General features: G+C 43.3%; 1 protein-coding gene across 1 annotated transcript in view; it reads left to right on the top strand.

The window, feature by feature from the left end:
- The window catches only part of LOC116893527 (nesprin-1-like), a 76,557-nt gene extending 51,591 nt beyond the window's left edge, over positions 1-24,966 (top strand). The window contains exons 11-19 of the mRNA XM_032895253.1: positions 2,824-2,966; positions 5,124-5,247; positions 5,781-5,992; positions 10,024-10,224; positions 11,850-11,978; positions 13,633-13,845; positions 14,868-14,960; positions 16,302-16,360; positions 24,007-24,966. Of these exons, the coding sequence (XP_032751144.1) occupies positions 2,824-2,966; positions 5,124-5,247; positions 5,781-5,992; positions 10,024-10,224; positions 11,850-11,978; positions 13,633-13,845; positions 14,868-14,960; positions 16,302-16,360; positions 24,007-24,247 (1,415 nt within the window). The 3' untranslated portion in view covers positions 24,248-24,966. The remainder of the gene's footprint in view (positions 1-2,823; positions 2,967-5,123; positions 5,248-5,780; positions 5,993-10,023; positions 10,225-11,849; positions 11,979-13,632; positions 13,846-14,867; positions 14,961-16,301; positions 16,361-24,006) is intronic.
- Positions 24,967-25,315: the final 349 nt, after the last annotated feature.

Here is a 25,315-nt window from a genome sequence, read left to right as displayed (position 1 = left end):
CAAGCATCCACGTTTGCTTTGGTCAGTTGCTGGCTGGACTTCCTTAGGAACTGCCTCACTAAGTTCCTGCCAGCCACCACCTCTTAACCATGGCAACAGTTGGGTTAGGTGTCTGCAGACATGATGGATCCCCAGCTGGAGCAGTCCTGGATGACCCTTCCTTCAGTCTTTGTTCCATTTTTTGTCCCTGTTCTTCCTTTGGACAGGAACATTTCTGGGTTAAAAACTTTGAGATGGGTGGATGGCCCCATCCCTCAACCAGAGGCCCTACCTAGAGGAGGTCTCTACAGGATCTATCTCCCCTTTCTCTTCCCATTTTGGCTAAAGTCATCCCCGTTGGGTCCTGGGTGCCTCCCGTTTCCCTGGTATCTGGGACCCTCCAGTGGCTATCCCCAGTTCTTCATCCCCCTGCTACATATTTTTGTTCGATTTCCTGACCCTCTATTCCCACATCTCCTCCAGATCCTGACTTGGAGGAAGAAAGGATGAGGAATAAGGGTGGAAAAGTTTGTTTTGTCTTATGTTTCCAGAGAGATAAGAACCCTTTGTGGCAGGAAAGGTGCAGCATGGAAGTAGGAGCAAGAAACTGGCTTGTTACATTGTCACCCATACCCAGGAGGCAGAGCATCAGAAGAGGAAGTGTATAAGCTATAAAATCATCAAGCCCCACCAAGCCCCCCCCCAGTGACATACTTCCTTTAACAAGGCTCTGCCTCCTAAAGGTCCCAAGCTGCCAGCTAAAGCACCATGACCTCATGACCACGTGTTCACATACATGAGCCCAAGAGGGTTATTTCTCATTCAAACCACCACAGCTACCCAGTACGTTGGAGACTTGAAGAGCTGGCTGTGCTATGGCGACCATCTCTCAAAGCTAACGTGCTGCCAAGGGGAGCCTCTCTGCTGCTACCTGGTGTCTTTATAGGTGTGCATGAGGAACCACATTCCCTAGACACTTGTTTTTTCATCTGTAAAGTGGAAATAATACTGCTGGGCATTCTTAGGATCCCTGTGAGGGTAGAAGTACCTTAAACAGTGGCTGGCACAGAAAACACTCAGTCAGTATGAATTCTTAGCAGGATTCATTACATGAAGCCTTTGGCAAACATACACGCTCTCCGCTTCATGCCAGCAGCTGTCAAGAACAATGAATTTCTTTTTATTCCGGAGGCAAGCTACTTTCCCACCACAAGGGAATTGAGGTGTCCAGCATTTAGCTGTCAACTTAGACTGTGCTCTTTTTGCAGATGTAGTGATCCCCGAGAACCCTGAAGCCTATGTAAAACTCACAGAAAATGCAATCAGAAATACCTCTGGTAGGCACAAAGAGTGGGAACGAACCTCCCACACCTGCTGTCTTACAACAACCCCCCCGCCCCGCCCCCCTCAGCTCAGCTTCCTCGCCTCTCACAGCTCTGGCATGCCAAGGCACAGCCTTCTTCTCTTCCTCCTGCATTAGGGGAAAAAAAAAAAAAAACTTCTGGCTGTTCTACACCAAGGATATGATCTCCATAACCAGGTCATGAAACAGCTCCTCAGCCTGTCAAGTGGTAATCAGTCTCATTACAGAGAGAACTCGATGCCCAGTGACAGCTGAAAACATAGGAGGCAAAAGCCTTTGACCAGCCTGTGTGCCCTCATCTTCCGGTTGGTGGAAGCAGGTGCTAGTGGGTAGAAGCAGGCGCATTGGCTACCACAGCCTCCAAGGCGGTGTGAACACGTTGCAGCCAATAGAGCACTTCCTTTAATCTCTAAAGTGTTATTACCTCCACAAATGAGAAATGCTCTCCATGATATTGTAAGCCTCCGATCGCCATTTCAGAGCATGATTTCTGAAACCAGAGGCATTGAAAAGAGAAGTTAGTTTTGCTCAAGATCCTCTACTCGTTTGCACTAGATGCTGTACGTACTTAGGCCCACTGACGGCCAGCGTGGCAGGCCATTGCTGTTTCTGAGTCGGAGTCTAGTTTATAGCATTCTGCAGTTTCTGGAGACCAACTAAAGGTCAAAAACAAAGCTGGCTTTACAGTTGACCTTCTCAGTGGTTTCCAGGTAGCCATCACTCCTAGGTAGACTTAGGAATACATTTTACAAAGCTTACTGTGTTTGTTATTTTTCACCTCGTCTTTGTGCTACTCAGATAATCAATGTTCCTGGTCAGCAAGGACTACCACATGCATGCAAATGAATACTTGCAAGAGCATGCATACCATAAGTTCAAAGCTCTTAAGGGAAGGTGAGCCAGAACCTAGGCAGCAAGGAGGAATTTGCCTAAAGAAGAGGCAGAAGCCAGGTTTTGTTGCAGCCAGATCAGGAAGTGTTCCCCTACGCACGTCTATTCCGAGCCAGCCATTTCTCCATTAACTTGAATTCCTGCAACCGGGGATGTAAGTGGTGCTGGTATCTCTGCAATGCACAGAGACAAATCCAAGGCTAAAGCCTTCCCTGCTAGTAGTGAGCATGGGAAGCATACTGCTGTCTCCTGGTGCCTGGGACGTGGCCAGTCACTTCCACTGTGTGTAACACTTTGCCATTAGAATGGCTGGAGAGGGAGCAGGACCCTCAGAAGCTATTTAGGATCCACTGCGGAGCTCTCTGCTAAGCCCAGGCTACTGTGTCTCTTTCAGAAGCACACTTACTGGCTTGGCCCCTTAAATGTCTAACCCTCTAGCAGGACAGCACTAAATGCTTTACAACTCCCTCCCGACACACACTCTTTCTGCTTTGCCATAGTTCAAATGCTTTCTGAAGCCTCTTGACTGACAAGCTTGAAATAGATCAAATGCTGTGATACATTAAAGACTCTTATGGTTATCACCACAGGGGATCCCACCTCACTGGAGTCACAGATGAGGCAACTGGACAAAGCTCTGGATGACAGCCGCTTCCAGATACAGCAAACTGCAAATATCCTCAGAGGCAAAACTCCCACAGGGCCAGACCTGGGCACCAGCTACAAGGGCTACGTGAGTATTCCCGCCAGCATGCTCCTGACCTAGATCTGCATTACAGCTGTGGCCAAATGAGCTCATCTGCCACATTGGGTGCTGTGAGGTCTTAAGCCCAGAGGTGGAAGCCCAGAGGTGGCCCTTGACCTCGTAGACATGGACATGTGAAACAAAGCCCCATTGTTCGAGATTGTTCTTTGAAAAGATGGCAGGGGGGTTGGGGATTTAGCTCAGTGGTAGAGCACTTGCCTAGGAAGCGCAAGGCCCTGGGTTCGGTCCCCAGCTCCAAAAAAAAAAAAAAAGATCCAAAAAAAAAAAAAAGCATGTGAAAAGATGGCAGGACTTGGCGTCCATGTCACCAGGAACCTGTTCCCTTTCGCTGAGCACTCAGTATGATCCACTTAGCTGAAAACAACCAAAACCTTTCACATCCAAATATCACTAGGCGTCTGTCTAAATTCAGCTAATAAATTTTGGACCGAGGTTATCCCCAGATCTCATATTAGTATATGAGATTTCCTTGTTGTGGTTGTTGCTATTGTTGTTGTTTTAGTTCTTAATTCATTTCGTGACCTTAGGAGTGTTTGTAATCTTCTGCTTTTGATTTGAGGACATTTCACAATGTTGAGAACTGAACCTTGTATTCGATAGGCTGGCACTATGCTAACAAGCTACATCCTAGCCCTCCCTTCTGCTCTGTAGGTGCTGAGTCTGAAGGAAGTCATCCTAACTAAAGCAAGCTTTGGGAGAAGGTAGCAAGGGATTACACATCTCCACCAGTTGCTGGTGTATCCAGTAAAAATACATTGTAGTCACTGACTAAGTAATTTTTTCGTTGCCTACACATACTTAAAGCAAGAAAATTTTAAAGTAAATCGCTCCCCTAGCTCTTGGTCAAGGGGATGGAAAGCTAATGGTCTCATCACATCCCACATGCTCTCCATTTTGGAATCAGGGAGGAAGCTGCATTACCAATGCCCTTCCAGTCATGACTCTATCACAAAACCTCTTTTTAAAGTGTGGTACCAAGGGCTAGAGATGTAGCTCAGTGGCAAAGTGTTTGCCTAGCATGCTCAAGGACTTGGGTTCATTCTCCAGGACTGCAAAAGATAAAATTCAAGCATAGCATAACTTCATGTTGACCCGGTTGACATCACTGAGGTGACACTTCCCCTCAATCAAAAGTAACAAAGTATAATTCAAAGAGACTGTCATTGTGAGAAACATTGAGAGACAAGATTGTACTCACCTGGCAAGAATGTGTTGAAAACCATGCTCTGTGTCATTTTAGCTTGTATTATTTTGCTTCCTTCTATTTTGACGCAGATTCTTATCATATAGCCAGGCTGATCTCCAGCTCCTGATCTTCTCTGCCTACCAAGTGCTAGGACCACGCTCATGCACCACCACGCCTAGCTATGATTTGTTCTTTTAATATTTGAGTGCTGTGTGTTTTGCTTTGACTTTTGAACTTAGTCCCCTTATGACTATTAAACATAAATGGCTGTAAATTTTCTCATAAAACAGCTGACTTTCATATTGCTCTGAACCCTTAAGTATTTCAGTTATTTAATGTAAAAGATGTTCCCGTGGGATTTGTGGTATTGTTAGTGTTTTCACATTTAGGTTTGTGAAAGAGAAAGAAGAGACAATTTGCTGAAAACTGGATATTGCCTCTCTGGCTGAGGACAGTGGACTTTAATTGTTGATCAGTTTGACCTGTTTAGATTCATACAAAACAGTGGGTCTCAACCTTCCTAATGCTACAACCCTTCAATACAGTTCTTCATGTTGTGGTGACCCCAACCAAAAATTATTTTCATTGCAACTTCATAAGTGTAATTTTACTATGATTATGAATCATAATGTAAACATTTGTGTCTTCTGATCACCTTAGGTGAAAGGGCCATTTGATCCTAATGGGGTCAGGACCCACAGGTTGAGAATTAATGTTATAAATGACTTTTCAGGCATTTCACACACATGCATACAAACTGTGTGAGAGAGAGAGAGAGCGCTGTTGAAACAGCATAGTTCTGAATTCTGTTTATTTTTACTGGAGGGACACCAAGAAGTAAAACAGTCACTTGTGGAGGGACCACAAAGATGCTGTCCCCAAGTGCTGTGTGCTTGTGAGGGTTGATGTGACAGCCTGGCTCCTTGTTTGTATAACAGATGAAACTACTCGGTGAATGCAGCGGCAGCATAGATTCTGTGAGGAGACTGGAGCACAAGCTGGCAGAGGAAGAGAGCTTTCCCGGCTTCACTAACCCCACCAGCACAGAGACTCAGCCAGCTGGTGAGCATGGTGCCCTCAGCTCGAGAAAGCAATGTGCAAGATCTCAAACCACTCTGTCACACCAGGTTCTCCAGGCTCCTTAGCCTCCCTCTATAGCATTGCATTCCTCGGCAGGAGGAATGAAGGAGATGGAGAGTGTCATGATGTGTCTTCTCCCGCTCCATTTATTCCAATGCCCTGTCTGATCTACACTGTCAGTTCCTTATATGTGTTTCCAGGGCACTACGACAGAAGGAGATCAAGGATAGATTGATCTCTTCACATGCTCTGCATCCCTTCATAAAGCTTGTCATGGCCGCATGCACATGCGCAGAACATCCTGAGTGGCGAATGTGATTTACACCATTGTCCTTGGAGCAAACAATAGGAAATCAGAGCCATTACAGCCATTGAGCTGATGGCAACAGAAATGACCAGTGGCATTATTGTCCTGTCTGTTGCACTTTAAAGTTAGCCACCATATATATCTAAAGGGTTTCCTAAACCTCACGGGTGTAGAACTCCTGCTCACTGTTCTATGCATGCCTTGCCAGGTGTGATTGACCGCTGGGAGCTCCTGCAGGCCCAGGCAATGAGCAAGGAGTTGAAGATGAAGCAGAACCTTCAGAAGTGGCAGCAGTTTAATTCAGACCTCAACAACATCTGCGCCTGGCTAGGAGAGACCGAGGAGGAACTGGACAGGCTCCAGCATCTGGCGCTCAGCACCGACATCCACACCATCAAGTCTCACATCAAAAAGCTCAAGGTACCTGTCCTTGCTTTCCTTCCACAGCAGCCAGAAGGCCATGGTCATGCATAACAGCTAACACATCTCTCTCTCTCTCTCTCTCTCTCTCTCTCTCTCTCTCTCTCTCTCTCTCTCTCTCTCTCTCTCTCTCCTTGTCTCTCTATCTCTCTGTCTCTGCTTCAGTGTGTGTATGCTTGTATGTGCACACATGTGTGTGTGCATGCCCACATGTGTACATGTATGTAGACATGTTTATGTAGGTACAGAAGTACATATATGTACCCATGCTTGTAGAGACCAGAGGACAATCTCACTTCTGTATTTATCATTTTGGCTGTAGAGATTTTTTTATTTAATTGTTTCTCTTTTTTGAAACATTCATTGCCTAGAATGTGTGCATTGGCTATGTTGGCTAGCCAGTGAGTTTCAGGGATCTTTCCATGTTGCGGTGAATCATATATATACTGGCAGTGCCATCCATTCATAAACTTGTCTCTAGTTCTTCACTCTCTCAGGGCAATAGCCAGAAAGTATCTGGGTTAATCTGAGCAGCATGACAGAAATGCCTAATGTAATCAACCCTATAAGAGGCAAGAAAAGACTGGTGGTTTCTGAGGCATTAGTTGGTGGTTGCTTAGTTTGGCCTCATGCACATGCACAGAACATCATAGTGGCAGGCACATGTGGAGAAGGATGCTGCTCACCTCATAGCACATAGGAAACAGGGTGAGAAGAAATAGCTAGGAAACCATATACAGCCTACGAAGGAGACAACTTTCTTCTCTATTTCTACTAGTTGGGCACTAGCTCCTAAATTTCTAGAACTTCCCCAACCAGAGATCAAGCATTCAACACATGACACTGCTGGTGACATTTTACATTCAGATAATGTCTCTCAAGAATGAATAGAATATTCTCCTTTTCCCTAACCATCTTAAAACCCAAGCTAAACAGTTGGTTTAGTTGGTTTTTAAGACTAAAAACAATAATAAGACATGTTATCCATCAATCTACTATGTGAACTGTCCTTTAAGAGATTAATAAATTAGTGTTTAAGGATGGCCAGTTAGGTTCAATAAAGGTCCTGGGACCTCTAGAACCTATTCAGTTTCTTCATAAAAGGAATATAAGTCTAATCAGAGCCTTGCACATCTCTGTAGAGCTGGAGAGAAATCATTCCCAAGATCACTCTAGTGTGAGTCTGGGGGAGATCCAGTGAAATCATACAACCTTCTCCAGTCAGTGAAAGTTACTGAATCCATTAGGGCCATGGCAAAAGCAATCGCATAGAAATGAGTCAAGCAAAGCAAATCCATTGAGTTTCTGCGGTGAAACATTTGCCACTGGCCTCTGATTTTGTCCTGGGCTGGTGAATGCACAAATATTGTCCCTTAATTACAGGTCTGGCTCTTAGACATCCTCCCCCATGGAGCTGTACTCTCTTGCAGATGCTCGAGAGTCCCCTGTAGACCTGGGGTTGCATTTCTGTTCAGTATCTCTGTAGCTCTTGTGACTTTTGTTGGGAGAACATCAAAACATGTTTCTCCTCAGAACAGAGCCTCCCGGGATAATGAGCACATCCCTTTATCTTCCCCTGCTCTTTAGTTTATGCTCCTCATTCCCTATTGACGCTATTGTGGCTTTTCTTTTGATGATTATTTTACTTTCCTTTGAACCTCCAGACACAGAAACGAATCTTCCTGCATTTAAATCCCCAGAGAATTAACCCAGGGGATGCTCTCTGAGCCAGCCCAATGACCTCCAGGACAAAGCATGTGTGTGGGGTGAGATTTACAGGAACCACATAATGAAAGGCATTTTCTCTACAGTTCCTGAAGCATTGTATCTAGGTAGCATTGCATTTTAAACAGGCCCCTTTAAAAGAAGACACCTATCATTGACCAGAATCTCAGACTTAAGCAAAATGAGGCAGGAAAGTAAAATCCCAATGCCACCCTGTGTGACAAGCAAAAGACACTTGTCTTACATCATTTCCTGATCCTTTATCAATAAATCAATGTTGCGGTAAATATTAAAAAATGGCTGAACCTTTTAACCCACGCTAGCATTGGCACCCTTGGGCCACATGGCACTGCGGGGTACTTTCATCTCAGCAGCTCCATGCTGCCCCCAAGTATTCTCAGACGCAGGTGGTGCATGAGCTGTTCTAGTTTAACACCTTACCATGCTGGTCCCTAGAGTTAGTTCTGGCACCAGAGGGCCATATGGAACTAACCATAATTTATCTTTGATTAGTATCTTTCCCCTCCTGGCAGCTCTCTGCTAGCTGAGAACTCTCCGGTTTCTAGCTACCTGGTAAAATCAGGGCTCTAGAAGTCCAGCATGGGCTGGCCTATCACAGCTCCCTGCCACAGACTCTGCCCACACTCCTAGCAATCTCCCCCTGGTAGTTAAAGTATAAACTCTCAACTACCTGGTGAAATCATGACTCAATAAACTGTAATTTAACAATCAGATTTATATGTTAAATTCTCCATCCATAATAAACTCATAACTAAACAATAAAGCTATAAACTGCCTACCTAGATAAGATAAATTGACCTACAAAATCCATCCCTTAAGAAACATTCATAAACTATCTAGGGCCATTTAAGACCACCCCGATCTGGGCCATCCTTCTCCACCTTCATCTTGACTCTCCTTCCCTTCTCTCCCACCTCACCAAAACTTTGTCCCTGCCTTACTTTTTACTGTCCAATCGTGGACCTTGACCTAACTTGTGCCAGCCTTCACTGGCATATAGTCATGAACCTACAGATCAATGTTCTCTGTCAACATACCCATGGAGTAATCAAGGATCTTTCAGAGCTTCTCTTGATCTATGCTGTCTTTGTGGTGGTATCTGGGGAATCGTGTTGAGGATCCATTGGAAAGTAAAAAACAAGAAAAAAATTAACTTGAGTTAGGAACATGACAGAAATAATGATAAATTGTAAGAAAATTTACCCTGCATAGTTTGATTTCCAGAATTGCTCACCCAATATGGATGTTTGGGTGTTTACCAGCACCCAAAACTTTCAGAATTAAAAACTCTCAGGTTCTTGGCACTGAGCTCTAAACTGTTTTGTTCTTGCCTAGGGACTTTGTTTCTTTGCTTATTTTGTTGCCTTGTTTGTTTGTTTGTTTGTTTGTTTTTGAGGTCCAACTAAGTTGATTAAATCATGAAGTAGCTTATTAATTTTCTTCACCATAGCAACAGTGTGGCCTTTGACACAGTCATCATTAACTTGTGAGCCAATGTGCCTGCATATTAGACCACTGGAGCCCAGAACCTCAGAACCCAAAGATACCTCATTTCACTCTTGCGCACAGAAGTTGAGCGCCATTGTTCACTGAAATAAGACTATCATGGAAATGTTTTAAAAAGCAATGTCCTCCTCCTCCTTCAAACCATAGAGCTAAGACTCCGGTTTTGCTGTGGTTGACGGTTCCTGCACGGGGTTCCGTTATTCAGACTTCTTCGTTGTACTGGCCATCGTTATTCTCTGTCAGGCTTCTCTTCCCCTTGGGAATTCTTTCCCTGTGTAATTCCTAATTTCCATTCTGCAATGACCTGGTAAACATCCTGAAAATGTAACAGGTCATGAAAATGTAACATCATTTTTCATGTGAACTCTTGAAACATGGATTGTGTGTGTGTGTGTGTGTGTGTGTGTGTGTGTGTGTGTGTGTGTGTGTTGCACATGTGTGTCTGTGTGAAGGACAGGGGACTCTTGAGTGTGCTTCTGATAATGCTCTTCACTTTTTGCTTGTGACAGGGTCCCTAACTGATCTAGATCTCAATAAGTAGGGTGCACTGGCTAGGTATACTATAAGCCCCAGTAGTCTTCCAATCGCCACTCCCAGCTCCGGGTTACAAGCATGTGTCACCAGACCAGGTTCTTTTGTGTGGGTTTTGGGGATTGAACTCAAGTCCCTGCTTTAACAACAGAGCTTTCTTCATCTCTGAGTAAAATGTTTTCAAGTGTCTTCAAAGTGCTTTTTAAAAAATGTTTCTCTTGCCGTTCTTGCTTGATTGCTCTCTTTAGGAGCTCCAGAAAGCCTTGGACCACCGCAAAGCCATCATCCTCTCCATCAACCTCTGCAGCTCTGAGTTCACCCAGGCCGACAGCAAGGAGAGCCATGACTTGCAGGATCGCTTATCCCAGATGAACGGGAGATGGGATCGCGTGTGCTCTCTGCTAGAGGACTGGAGGGGTTCGCTGCAGGATGCGCTGATGCAGTGCCAGGTTGGTTGGGCTTTGGGCGGGTGATGACACCAGACCAGACACTACCATTAGGGTTGCTTGAAGGATATGACTGCTCTTAAAGGCAGCATCTGAATGAGGTAACTGTTCTTATTAGGGGGGAATGCGTTCAAGGAGTTTTGTCTAATCTTTGTAGATAAAAACCAGTGCTTACCAAGTTGACAGTCCTTCTTTGAGTCACTCATTTACTTCACTTACGCACTCAAAACACATTTACCAAACATTTAGACAGGTAAGCTTTGCACAGCAATGCCAGCATGACAGATCTCTATTCGTCCATTTTACCAGTATTTACCGAGGTTCTGTGTGCCAGGTAAGGCTCGGAGCAATTGAGATACAGCCTAGTCTGTGCTTCTATTAAAGAGGCACTAGCAACAAAATCTATGGAGAAACTGACAGGGTAGCTCACTGGGTAAGGGTGCCTGCCACCAACTTGGAATTCATGTGGTGGAAGGAGAGAACTGACAACTGTAAGTTGTCCTCTGACCTCTACATGTGTGTCATGGCATATAAATGCCCACCCCCCACATGTACACACAAACAAGTAGAATATGAATGTAAGGTAAGGGAATAGTTATCCAAGGAATCAATACGTATGGGTTGGGACTATAATGGAGAAAAGCCACTACAGAAGGGAGGGCAAAGGACCCTGTGGACATCTGAGTGGTCCTGGAAGGTGGTTGTTATGAAGGAGTTCAGCAGATGGGTGGTCCAGAAAGTACACACAGGTGTCGTCTCTTTACGAGCAGGCAAGAAGGCAGTGTGGCCAAGTGATAGTCAGCAAGCCAGGAAATGATCAGGTCAAGGGCAAGGTCACACAGAACATCACAGCTCTGCCAGCCTTGGCCTGTCAACGGGATAGAGCAGGATGGGAAGCCTCCTGGGAAGTGGGTGTCCCTGCTGTGTCTACTAAAGAAAGGCAGTGAATGCCTTGTATGTGGGAGCTCATCAATAACAATGTCAAGTAAGGATGTAAGAAGATGAACGGAGGGGTATAGGATTGAGCCTGTGTCGTAAGCAGTGGAAAGATTTGAGCACACAGGGGTGAGTCATTTCTTTTCAGATTATCTATTAACACTGCTAGGTTCTTGTTTTGTTTTGTTTTGTTTCTCAGAAATTAAGTGTTTTAATGTCAGTGTGCTTTCTGTCTAAATGTTCCCACAAGGGTAAGTTAGAAGAAGCTTTAAGTAAACAGATAAAATCATGCTGTGTGAGTTACAACAAGGCTGCTGAGGTAAGGCCGTAGCTACTCTACCTCCTGTAACAAGCAGGGGCCTTCCTCAGAGCAGGGTCATTATGGTGTTGTATGTTTACTGTTGACAGCCATAGAAAAGAATCGAAGCTGGGTGGTGGTGTGCACCATTAACCCCAGCACTCGGGAAGCAAAGGCAAGCAGATCTCTGTGAGTTCAAGGCCAGTCTGATCTACAAAGAGAGTTCCAGGACAGCCAGGAACTTATACTTTTACACACAGAAACCCTGTCTTGAGAAAGCAAAAAAGAAAAGAAAAGAAAAGAAAAGAAAAGAAAAGAAAAGAAAGAAAATTGAAATATATTCTAGAAAATTATTTTCTATCTGCTGTTATTTCATGTTCCATCTTTTTGATAGGATTTCCATGAAATGAGCCACGCTTTGCTTCTCATGCTGGAAAACATTGACAGAAGGAAAAATGAAATTGTCCCAATTGATTCAACCCTTGACCCAGAGACGCTTCAGGACCATCACAAGCAGCTCACGGTGAGAACTCTGGGTACTTTTTTAAAGATCCATTAACAAAACAAAATAAAACCTTTGCATGCTCTTAATGTAGGCTCAAACTAAAGCCTCTAGCTTAGTTCTGTGAGGTTTCCAGTCATGAAACAAGCATGTATAAATCACTGAGGCCAACATGATTACCCATTGCTCAATTATATTAGTCTGAAGAGTTCTTTATCTCAGTTCCATTGTATCTGTTAAGGCAGCCGTTTTAGGGAAATATACTTACTCTTAATTCAGATTTTGTTGGCTGTGTATGTCATCTTGAAGCATAGGTCTGGGTTTCTTTTTCTGTTGCTGTAAAATAAAATACTCTAACAAAAGCAACTTAGGAGGGAAAAAGTTTTCTGGCTCCTAATTGAGAATCCAGTCCATTCTGGCAGGGCAAGCCAAGCAGCACAAAGTTAAAGCAGCTGGTCACATGGCATCCACTACCAGGAAACGGAGAGATAGATGAATGAATGAATGAATGAATGAATGAATGAATGAGTGCTGGCACCCAGCTCTTTTTCTCCATTTATACAGTCTCAGGAATGGCCCCTCTTAAACAACCAAGACAATCCCCTATAGGAATGGCCAGAGACTTGTGCCCCAGGTAATTCTAGATTCTGTCAGGTTGACACTTAACAGTATCTACCACAATGCACTTAGTGGCTTATAATTGTAAAACTGAAATTGAAACTATTTAAATGAAAAGAGATGGTTAAATCAATTTAAGAGGAATTCAACAGGCCAGATAAGAGAGACACGAGCATTGGTGGCAAGTTTGCAGAAAGCTATGAGGTAACTTACTGCCATATCTTACAGAACCAAAATTTATCTATCTCACAGAAGCTTTTTCTGGCATTAAATTCAACCAGAAATTTACTGTGCAAATCCATATTCAAGGATGTTGAAACAACATAACAGGCAGTGTAGCTGGGTAATTTCTATAGATGATAAGGAAGCAGATGAGTTCTACTAGGAGAGCACTCTTCGAATCTCGTTTCTCTCTCTCTCTCTCTCTCTCTCTCTCTCTGTCTGTGTGTGTGTGTGTGTGTGTGTGTGTGTGTGGCCTTACAATGTTATGGCACAGCACTTAGAACCCATTAATCTAAGCTATTGAATGAGGAGCTTTAAATTCAGTATTAGATGGAATCTTTGAAACCAATAGGAGATAATGATCCTTATGTATTTTTTTAACCTTGCTCTCTGGCAAAACCTTGCAAATTATCATTCACCGCAGAGCATTTAGAAAGATTTCGCTATACCTCAGAGTATGCCTAGATGTATTTGAGTTTTGCTGTACCTAGATTTTAATGTTTTATTTTTCTGCGTAACAGATTATCTTAGATCTCATTTTTATAGGACTTTCCTTTGTCAATATCTTTACGTCCCTTACTCAATTTAAACTTCCCCATAGTTCTTACTAAAAACCCATGTGTCCAATGAGAACCCTGAGCTCAGAGGGATTTAAAGGTCTTTTAGAACATATTTGGCCATAAAGGTTAGCATGGAGTCCTCATACCGCATTCCACAAGCTTCAGTCCTGTTTGGAGGCCTCGTGCCTTGGGAGGTTGAGATACAATGGCCCACTCGGGCAAGTCCCTCTAAGTACCGAAACATCTTAAAGAAATGTCTCCTGTTACATCCACAGCAAATAAAGCAGGAGCTTCTGAAGTCCCAGCTCAGAGTGGCCTCACTACAGAACATGTCTCGCCAGCTCTTGGTGAATGCTGAGGGTTCAGATTGTCTAGAAGCCAAAGAAAAAGTCCATGTGATTGGAAATCGGCTCAAGCTTCTCCTGAAGGAGGTCAGCCGTCATATCAAGGATCTGGAGAAGCTACTAGGCATGTCAAGCAGTCAGCAGGTAAGCCCCTCAGACACAGTATGCGGCATCACCTCTCCCAGAGGAGCCTGAAGCACCAGATCTCCACCTGTCATAGAAAGGCTCGGCTGTACCACTTGTCACACCCAGAGTGGCCACTCTCCGATCCGCTCTTTCAAGAGCTGTCTCAGAATACAAAAGCAGACTCGTAAACTTTTATAACAGGACGGTGCTTTTGATTCTGTGAAATCTAAGAGACCTCTTCAGCCTGCTACCTCCAACCCTGTTGCTGTGACTACTGTGGCATTTAATTTCAACCGTTTATTTAAGAAATGACATGTTTTCCGATATACAGCTGTGGCAGACCAGCAGCATGGTCATTGCATGTGGGTTCCATGTTAAACACTGAGGAGCGCATGTACTCTGCTTCCTTTTGAATTGTTCATTTAGTCATTCATTAGAAATGGTCCTCTATGCAGTGTTTTGCCCTTAAATAAACTCTATCACAGCCACACTGTTAGTTTTAAGACATGCACCTAATAGATACAGTGGGGCTTGGTAAGGTTTCCAGCCTTTACGTTGTGAAATCTTTTCACAAACACCAAACTGCTCATTCGTCTGGAAGTATTCAAAGCACAGCGTCCCCTGAATCACAGCAGAGTAGAAGCTATTAAGTTTTCCTGACCTTACAAAGCAGACTCCTAGACAGCTGTCACTTGTTTCAATCATAAATGAATTGGACTCTGTCCTGAGTGACCTGTACTTGTAAAGGGACTCTCCTCACCAAGCAACACCCCCAACCCCAAAGCCAGTAATCATCCCACTGTGCTCATGTCACAAAGAGATAACAAAGCCACAAAAATAAAACACTAGCTATGTTTTCCAGAAGGGCCGAGCTTATACCAAGAAATCCCAGAAACCTCAAACAAGGTTTTGGTCTTGTCATCCGAATCAGGTTTGCCTGCAGATAGTCTGATCTTGATGATGGAGGTGAAGAGGTTGCTCTGGGATGTGGAATTGTTGAATGCCTCCTCCTTCTTCTTCTTCTTTTTTTATTCTCGCAGGATTTGTCTTCATGGTCTTCTGCAGATGAGGTGGACACCTCGGGGTCAGTGAGTCCTACATCAGGAAGAAGTACCCCAAACAGACAGAAATCGGTAACTTTTTGTTGGCCCTTTCCAATTGGTCCATGGTGGGAAGTGTGAGATGTGACAGGTTTTGTGACTACAGGGTCCGCAGGTTCAAAACACGGGCCCCCAACTAGGAAAGGGCAGTTACCCATGTGAATTTATGTCTCCAGTCTTGTAGTGTATTCTCAGCAATAAAAAAGAGTGATTTTGGTTTTGTTTTTATGTTTTTCCCCCTTTTAATGAGCTCAACATGTGCCTCATGTGCAGGAAGGATATTTTTTTTCTTGATCAAATGGCCATTTCTAGAAGTGGTACTCACGTGTACCATTGATGGCTCCCTTCTTCACATTACCACTGGCATGTCCACTAAAAATGGTGGGTTGTCGTGCCCAGAAGTGCCTCAAACAGTGGAGGCGAATCGTGAGCATCTTGTGAGTCACTGAATTGACAGGACAGATGAAAGTGGCATTGACTCTCAAGAGAAAGGGCTTCTGAGTAATGACACCCAAGGGCTTCTGGGTATTAACCCTGAAAGGGCAACTACTCAAGCCTACACCAAACCCTGCCCGTAGTGGAAACTGCCTCACCAGAGCACATAGATGATAAAAGGCAGAGCTGTCCCCTGCTCCCCTCTCTACCTCAGTTCTCTCTGCATAGGAGCTTCTTTTCATTTTTTTGTTTGATTTTTTTGGTCTGGCTTTATAAGTATATGCATTCCATTTCCCCGTAGAGTATAGAAGTAATAATTTCATTTGTATTTTGTCATATATACTTACGTTCTATGCTGATACATGTGTTATCCTTATTAGACATTTGTTTGTGTTTTACCAACATTCACTAGTTTCCTATAGATCCTAGTTTAAGAATGTGAAGGAACACTGGCTTTTCAATTCAAAATTTAGCCTCGATTTGTCTCTCGAGGGTGTAACATGTCGAGTTTCACCTCAGTTTCCTATTCAAATTCTTACTATCGACTCTGTGCCCTCCAAGTTGCCAGAATGCGAAAGCCTATGTGAATTATCTCTGAAGTAGGATGAAGTGAGCTTCATGTTTAGAATTACTAAATGCACAGAGAATCTTATAACACAGAGTCATCTTCACTTTAGCCAGGAGGAATGGCAGAGGCTGTGTCTACCATGGGCACAGGCCACAATCGTATCTCACATTGAATTAATGGCTGATACTGTATATGAGTCTAGCCCACTCCTTCCACTGAAGAAAAGCCAGTTTCCTTGGTCCATGGGTACCGATCATTGCATTTGATTTGTTTGCCTTTTGCTGCCTTCTTAGTTGTGCTCATTGGTTAGCTTGTCTTTATTTGCCTGGACTGAACATTCTTCTTTCTTTACCCCTGTTCATTGCAAACAGCCACGAGGCAAATGTAGTCTCTCACAGCCTGGACCCTCTGTCAGCAGCCCAAAGAGCAGGTACCTTGTTCTCCTGGTTTCCACCTGTTCTAGAACCCCCCCCCTAAGAGGATGATAAAAATTGCCCATGAGTTAGGGTAGCCTCTAATCCGGTGTGTGTCAGGGGTAGTGGAGATGTTTCTGTCTATCCATAGAGAACAGGTAAATCTCATAGCAGAATTGGTCTTCCATCAAAATTTTGTTTTCCTGTATTTACCTGATCTGATCTTGTGGATCAAAAGATGCACTACGTGTCCATGAATATGCAATTCAATTAGTGGCTCAACTGCCATTGGTTCATGGCAGATTTTATCATCCTCTTTCCTTCTCAATCTTACAAGAAGGCAGGTAACTGATCAGTGAATTATTTCACCCCTCACAGAACCCACAAATCTGCATAAAATATACTAACATCCCCAATTTTTTTTTTTAATTTTACCTTCCCTTTTTATCCAGATTGTGGGTTTTAGATTTTTGAAACCGCCAAGCCAAATGTGGTGTTCTTCATTTAAAATCACGAAGCACTTTTCTAGCCTCTTCTGCTCGCCCTAACACTCAGCTCCTAGCAACATGCTCCAGGGGCGGCCCTTGCGCTACTCAGTCGCCCCTATACTCCACTGCCACTGCACCTCACCACGCTTGCCTCTCGGGGTCCCCTCTGTCCCTGCAGTTAGCAACGCTTCGCCTTTTCTGTTGTTGGTGTGGTGTCTGTACGCCTCTGACCTTCCACCACTCAGCTTTGTTTCCCCAGAAAACCTTTTTCTTTCTTTTCTTTGTCTTTTTTTCTTAATTTCTTTCATTTTGTGAGATGAAAATACTTTTCTCTTAGCTGGGTGTTCAGTCACAGTTCCAGCCAGTTTCCTATAAACTATCTGCCCCTTTGGAAACTAATCAGCACTGAGAAGAAATCTAAATGGAGAATAGAAAAGGCATAGCTGTAACTGCCCCCTCAATAATAGTCTTGGTTTATTGGGCACGCAATGGGTGGCGACTATTTTCTGCTACATCCCTACTCAGCTGAAGGAACAGCAATACATTCATGTCTCAAGCCCCCTTTTACTGTTACCTCCTTCCCCCTGCTTTTATTTTTATATTGGTTTGGTTGGTTGGTTGGTTTGAAAACAAGTTTCTGTTTTTGTTTTCACCAATCTGTAATAAAATAGCAATGATGAAATATGGAATAAACTTCCCCGAGACCTAGGCAGATAACGATGGTCATCTGTGGGTGGTCTTATGCCCTCTTAGCCACCTACAAGGAAGAGCAATCACATCCTGGAGGTAGCATTGTATTATCTAATTCCCCTTCTCCCACAACTTAATTGTGGACGTGCCATGGCCAGAGATGAAGACATCCCACAGCAGTCCTTTGAGATAACCACAGGTCCAGCCTCCTGATTGACAGAAGGGATGTTGCTGATAAGGAAGGAAGCAGTGAGACAGCAGCAAGACCCCATTGGCTCACAAATACCGAATCTATCCGCTCCCCTTGCTGCCACCTAAACCTTCTGAATATGTCTAAGGTGTTGTTTCTTAGGGCACCGGTTGCTTTCATGTGCCTAACAGGGCTTTTGCCAATGGGCCTGCCACATTCTTGCTGCGATGCCCACGAAGCTCCTATTGGCTCTGTCCTGCCCAGCATCTCTAATTAACACTTGTCTGAAAATTCACCACTGGTCACTTGGTTACTTGGGAGGGAATCGATTACAAAGACGCTTCGCCTGGATGACATGCTCCATCAAACACCTTGGCAAACAAGCTATGGTTGAACATTCTGGGGCTTCTTAACTCCATGGCACCTTGGATTGGGTGCACTCAACCCTGTCCATGGGTACAGAGGGGATATTCACTTAAAGTGTAGGCAGCCATCCATGCCTTGACCTGGAGTCTGGCCTTGTGTTTGATCTTGCACTGCTCCAACAAATCCGGAAGGTTGTGGAAGAAGCCCGGGATTTAGAGACAGATGCTGTCTTCTGCCAAGAAGGAGCTAATTTGGGAAGGTATTGGTTTAAAGGGAAAGGTTGTATTTTGTTGTAATTTCAACTCAATGGTAACAACATCCTCACCTGTTACATGTTTCACTTGAAATTTAAGTTAAAAATTCCCTGTTCTCATTGAATATTATAATAATCTAACTAGAGGTAGGCCCATAGTTACTCAAAATCTATTTAGCCCCCAAACTTACAAAATCAATACATGATAGTTTCTTCAATTAAAGGTTTGCAATGTATGAGAGTCCAGAGATTCTTAGAATCAATTACAAGGAACTTCCAAAGAACTTGTTAAGATTATAAGAAACCAAGAATAAAACAAAATTGTGCCTGCATTTATATGCCCATAACACTTGTGGGGTTTTATGTGAGGTTAAACACTTAGAAGTGTGCCTTCAGAATAGTGCTCAGCATCTGACTTAAGATTTTGTAACCCTGTCACCAAACGTCCTCCATACACATAGGCATGGATAAGCAACAGTTGACAAAGAGGGAGGATGGTGTGCTGGTTTCAGCACGACGATAGACTGTAGTTCTTTTTCCCTGTGTGGGATGGAGGATGAGTTCACTCTAGAGCTGAGAACACAAAGAGCAGAACCTTTCTGGATGCCTTTACTTTTGGCATCTTCTACACAGAGAATTAAGGAGAAGCAACAGGAGCTGAAAAGGACTGGCTGAAGGCCTGGTAGGAGGGACAAGAAAGAGGCATCCTTCCAAATAGACTCAAGGTAGTCAAATATATTTAAGCACGCCAGTAAGGGGCCTCTTTTGCTTGTTCAGTTTATGGTGAAATTTGTTTTCCAATTCCTTCCGTTGAACACCTCCTGGAAGCCCATTGTTCAAAGCATCCAAAAGTCTTAGCATAAAGCATTTGCCCTTAGAGAGCCAGCCGCCTTCATGCTCCAGGACAGCCGTGGGCTGGGACACCAACAGGCTTCTCTTTTGCTCTTTTGAAGTGAGGTGTCCCAGTGTTTGGGGCTAAGGAGTCAAGCAGTTTGCAAAACAGTATCTTTGAAATCACTGTTAGTAAGTCAAAAATGTTTTCTGGAGAAAACAGACTGAACTCAGCAGTTTTCAATGCTGTTTCTCAGCACCCCCAACCCCACCCCAGTATAGCCACACAGAGAATAACTGTTAGGTGCTGGCATTTATTTTGTACTTAATGTGTTTCAAGCACCATGCTATGCATTGTGTGTGTTACCTCAGTTAACCTGAATTTCCTGTGACATGGCTAGCTAGATTCCTCAACCTACAGACAAGGGCCTGAGAAATGTGAACACAGGTCTCACAGTACTCTGGGCCCTACCATAGTGAAAAGACACTTGTCTCCCACTGGGATGTCCACAGTAGGATAAACAAGCAATGTGTGCATAGGACCAGGTGAACATTCGAATTGGAACAAGGGAATAACAGAGGCCTCAGTTGTATCTTGCAATTTGCCTTCTCAGCACACATGTAGGAGGTACTGAATTTCAAAAACTATATAGATGGACAGCTAGAAGTTTCTGTGTATGAAATTTATTTATCATGTCTAACCAGTGTCAAACTGAAAATACCCCCCTCACTTTGTAAGATGTATGCATCTAATTATCTCATATTAATATCTCATTGGTCCTATAGAATTTGAAAAATGAGTTGCCTACTATATGACAATTCTCAGGCTTCTGTATTTTCTTTTTTATGCACACTTTTTTTGTATCATTTGTTTTTAGACCCTGTCCCATCCCTCCATCCTCTGTATGTGTTCTAGAAAAGGGACAAACAGTCATTTATCCATCAATTTGAAAGAGAAAAGAAAGACAGGATATATATTTACTTGGAGTGAATAGGCACATGTTATTATGGACAAAATTACATAAAATGTGATTCCCATTGAGAATCACACAGTTAAGTTTCCCCATACAAATGTAGTCTACACTGTCACTCACATTGTACAAAAGCCATTGGAGAATGACCATGAGCAACTCCACTTATCATCACTGCCTTCTGTTGAATTCCACAGTACACTTGAAACTTGAATGATCTTAGATTAATACGAAAATAAGCACCCGTTTACTTTGAGACGATCAACCTATTGGTACTAAAATCTCTAAGACAGAGTCACTCAGATGAAGCAACTTTGAAACTACAGGAATTCTAGTAGTTGGGTGAAGACCTGTCTCAGTTGGTAGACTGGACATTTAGTCAACTGCACTGATAGCCACTAAGTACTATATGTTCTCTTTGTCCCTGCCGCTAAGGTGGCATTCAACCGTAGAAGTCAGGTGGTGGTTACATTTTACTAAAGAATGCTCTGGTGTTGTTAAATGTGCCATGTCCTTCAAAGGATTCTGTCACATGTGAGCCCATGCTCTCCAAATGATGACCTTTCTAGTTCTTGTTAGGAATGAACTGGTCATGACAAAGCCTCTGTTTTTGATCCTGACCTTTAACCTCACAGAAGTTAATAATTGACAAAGAGGAGCTATTCAGCTTCATTTGATTGAATTCTCAATTGTTTTGTGGACCTTTGCCCATCCCTAAAGTATCTAATATCTTCTGACGGAAGTGGTCCTGAGAAACTCAGGACACTTTAAAGCGAACTATTGAATAAGCCATCAAATTAAAAAACGGCTTTGATCTTTAATATACTAAGCCATCCATCTTTTTCAAAAATAAGAAAAGGGAAGCCAGAGAAGCAAGGGTAGCTACCTGTGGATTTTGTGACCTCCTGGAAACATAGTCCCCTGTAAGTGATAGAATAGCATGTAACAAATGCCTTTATGACTAGAAATATTGATCTTAAGCGCAAGCAAACCACTTCCCAATATTTTAGGATGAAAGCATTGGTGTTTGCTTCTAGGTGTGAAATGTATGTAGTGTGCCAGTCATTCATGTCACCAAGTGAAGGATCATAGTGTATCAAGGAGTGTAGTGGGGGCAATCTTGATAGATTTTTTTTTTAAATGTGTCATTTGGCTCCTGTTAGAGTCAGGGTCCTGACACTGGGATGATAGCTCAGTTATGTGCTTGCCGCATGAGCATGAGGATGTGAATTTGGACACTCAGCATCCAAGTAAACTACACGTGAAATTCTGGTGCCAAGGAGGCACAGACAGAAGTGCTCAGCACTTTATTGGTCAGCTAGTCTTGCTGGGTGTCTGAGCTTAGGTTCAGTGAGAGACCCTCTCTCACAAAATAGGAAGGATAGCAACAGAGAAAGACATCTGATAACAACGTTTAGTCCCACAACCAACCATACATACACATACACAAAAAATGTACACACACACACACACACACACACACACACACACACATTGATCCTTAAAGAAGGTCCAAATTGTGATCATTGAAGCCTCTGTTTCCTTCACCGGGCTCCTTGCTAGTGATCTGAACTTGAGCCTTCATTCTGTAAGCCTTCTCCCCATGAAGCTAGTATGTCCATACCTCAGGGGTCTGTTGAGAGGAGTGAATGAGGAATACCCAAGTGTTGCCTAGCATTATTCAGAGTAAGTGTTAACTCTCCTTGGCTACTTACCTACAGCATGAGGAGAAAGGCTACATATCCCACCCTATCTAAGCATTAATATTTTGTAACTGGGTAGCTTAGAAAGTTTCTCTTCCACTTCCTCTTCCCCCAGTAAGGCACATAACATACTTATTTTATCTTACTGTTTTTCCTGGAAATATACATTTTCTACTATCCAGCTGGTTAGGAATAACTTACTAGATTTGGCATCAAGGAATTTTCCCCATTAGATGGTGAGGGAACTCTTTTGATCTCTCAGTTGGGGTCTGTTTATATTGACAAGTTAGTAGAACGCACACACCACATAGAGCATGGAGTTGAAAAGCTAGAAGCCCCCGGCCTCATTACAAGGGCCTGTCACACAGAGGCAAGCAGAGTTGGTCAGGGTTGCACTGCCTCTCGTTATGGGCCTCAGAGAGAAGTGAGGTTGTAGTTTATGGCGGAGATTTTTCTCCCTCCATTATACTTCAGAACCCTATTAGAGACACGGGCAGTGTGAACTGCTTAGGATGTTAACACTGGCCTCTTTCCTATACTTCCTTTACAGTTGAGTAGCAGATTTGAGTAGCTCCTCCATTCCCTGTAAGAGGATTATGCCTGGATTTTTACTTTAACATTTCTCAGGCACCGCCCCTCCTCCCCCACTAATCTCAGGGTAATCCATCTTTAACAATTAACAGCCAACTGGGAAGCTGCAAACATCCTGTTTTCTTAGAATCTAAGCCTGTGCAGTTACCGACATAAACTTTATATCTCTTCTTATAACAAAGACACGTGATGCCCTTATGTCTAATCACACTTAACTCTTGAAGGAATTCAGACTAGGTCTTTGGGAATACATCTTCTTGGCATATCTAGTATTTTTTTTTTCTCACAGGATGCCATCAGATATATGTGTCCAAAAAATAGCTGTTGTAAAAACAAACAAACAAACAAAAAATCTTAGCCATTTTCACAAGTAACCCAACAGAGCATTAATTAATGTCTGCTCCAAGAAGACACCCACACCAACTTAGCACAAACCTTCTTCCACATTCAGGACTTCAGCCACTCTTATAAATGCCCAAACCCCCTGTGCTTTCCCTAATGCACTTAAGGCAAAATAGGAAAACTTGGCACTTTGAATCTAGGAGGAACTTCAAGGTGACAGTCTTTCCTCTCTAGGAAAATAGTGGACGTCACACAAAGCCACTGCATTAGTGATAGGACCAGACTAGAATCCGCTCTTCACCAGTTGTGTTTGGTAGGCAGACTCCATTGTTGTGCTTTGTGCAGTTTTGAAACTGTGATTCTGTTGAAACATTATTCCGGACAGAAATCACTTGAAATACTCACTATCAACATGCACTGATCAAGTTCTTCAGGTAGAGCCACAGTTACGTTTTCCCACACAAATGCAGTCTACACTGGCACCCACATCTCTGCAAAAGCCAGTGGAGAGTGACCGTGAACAAGTCCACTTATCAAAGTTGTTCTGTCTTCTGTTGAATTCCTGAGCATTCTCAAAACTTGTATGATCTTTCTTAGGTCAGCAAGTTAATATTAAAAAGTGCCGGGAACCGATGCTGGGATGGTGCAAGATGAAACCAGGGCATAGGCTGAGATAAAGTAGCTCCTTCATCAGAGCAGTGTGGCTGAGGGCATTCCTACCCTGTACTCCACAGGTTCCGTCTTACTCAGGGTGCTTAGAAGTGACACACTAGGGGGTTCTCACAGTTCATTTTGTCTGTGTCCCTGATATTCTGAAAGCAAAACAACAACAATAAACACATCAAACATCTATCATCGATATCTTAATTATCCTGAATTTATTTCATTTATGCAATTATCACTATTGATGGGAAAGGGTTTACCAAATTGAGTGAAGGAAGCCTAAGTTGAATGCATTCTGTCACGTTTAATTAACTGATTAGATGTTTAGTTTCGAGTTAGTATCCTTGCCAATCACTGTTCCTTTGGTAGTAGGGAAGCCACTCTGGCAGCCTGCAGAAGGCTCACAGCTCTTATTTTGGTGGTTGGGAAATGACATGGGCACCCTGCAGAAGGCTAGTGCCGAATTGGGTTGTGTTTTGCATGGCCCTTTATGTCCCAGGAAGGCACTAAAGCAAGAAACGCTAAGCAAGCCCATTTGAGTTGAGTTGAGATGTTTATGTCAATTTTTCCCTTAGGTCCACAAAAGGTGGCTCCGATTCCTCCCTTTCTGAAACCAGGCCAGCACGGGCGGGTCGAGATTTCTTGTTCCGGGTTCTCAGGGCAGCTCTTCCGATTCAGCTGCTCCTACTACTCCTTATCGGACTCACCTCCCGTGTACCCATATCGGAAGAAGACTACAGCTGCGCCCTCTCCAACAACTTTGCCAGATCTTTCCATCCCATGCTCAGATATACCAACGGCCCTCCTCCCCTCTGAAGCAAGCACACGTGCAGGCAGCAAGAGGGAAGCAGGTCCAAAGCAACCCCAGGCTGTCAGAGAAGGCATGATCTTGGCAGAGGTCCTCATATGGCAGCTTCCGTTCTCCCTAACCCGTGTATAAAAGAAGAAAGAAAAAAAAAAGCCTTTGGACATGGACAGTAAACAACAGGAGGCAAACAAACATGTAATTGGTACAGTGTCATTTGACACTCTGAGCCTTAATACTAAAGAAATTAGGGACATATAGGGTTCCCTAGACCCATGAAGTCTGGGCCTTTGGCGTAGCCAATGGCCCTCCCTACTGGGCCGTCTGGGCAGTTTTCCTATGGTGCTGCTCGATCAACCCGAAAGCCCCTCTCCCAGGCACCATGTCAGTATCATACAATCTACCAACCCACGCCTGCTGGAGGGGTTAGGACCTCCTCACCATTTTTAGGAGCATACGTGGCAGCTTCCTTTGTACCTTGTTTTCTTTGGGGCATGATGTTTTAATGTTGCTTTAGAGGTACAAGCTGTAAATTTGAAAGGCACTTTTTTTTTTTTTTAAAAAGGGTATAAAGAAAATCTGGATGTAATAAATAAAATCACAGAAAGGTTTATGTGAAAAAAATTGAATGTTATGGTATAAAAGAGATTTTTATGTATGTACAGTTTGCTACAGCCAAGTTTCTGTTTGTTGATTTCTTTGCATTTATTATAGATATTATAAAGACCTTCGTCCATGTCTTTTCTTCCTTTAAAACATAACTTGAATTTTCATCATTCATTAAGATGCAGCTTAAATGATCTTTTCGTGTTAATCTGTACTTTATGTATGGCAATATAATTTACATGTTAAATAGCATATATATGGATGCTTTGTTATAGGAGGGAGAGGGGGAGGAAAGGGAGAGGGAGAGAAATTTGAAGTCATAGAACAAGTTTCTCTCTGAAAGCAAATTTGAAAATAAAACCAAACCACATTTTCTAAATGGGTCAATATGGCAGGTGGCTGGTCCGGTCTCCTGTCACTAAGGTAGTCAGTAGAATCAACAAGAAATCCCAGGTTTCACAAGCACTGCCTCA

The sequence above is a fragment of the Rattus rattus genome, chromosome 2, assembly GCF_011064425.1.
Source record: "Rattus rattus isolate New Zealand chromosome 2, Rrattus_CSIRO_v1, whole genome shotgun sequence".
Taxonomy (NCBI): Eukaryota; Metazoa; Chordata; class Mammalia; order Rodentia; family Muridae; genus Rattus; species Rattus rattus.
Note: the sequence above shows the minus strand (reverse complement) of the source record. Positions and strands in the feature narration are given on the sequence as shown.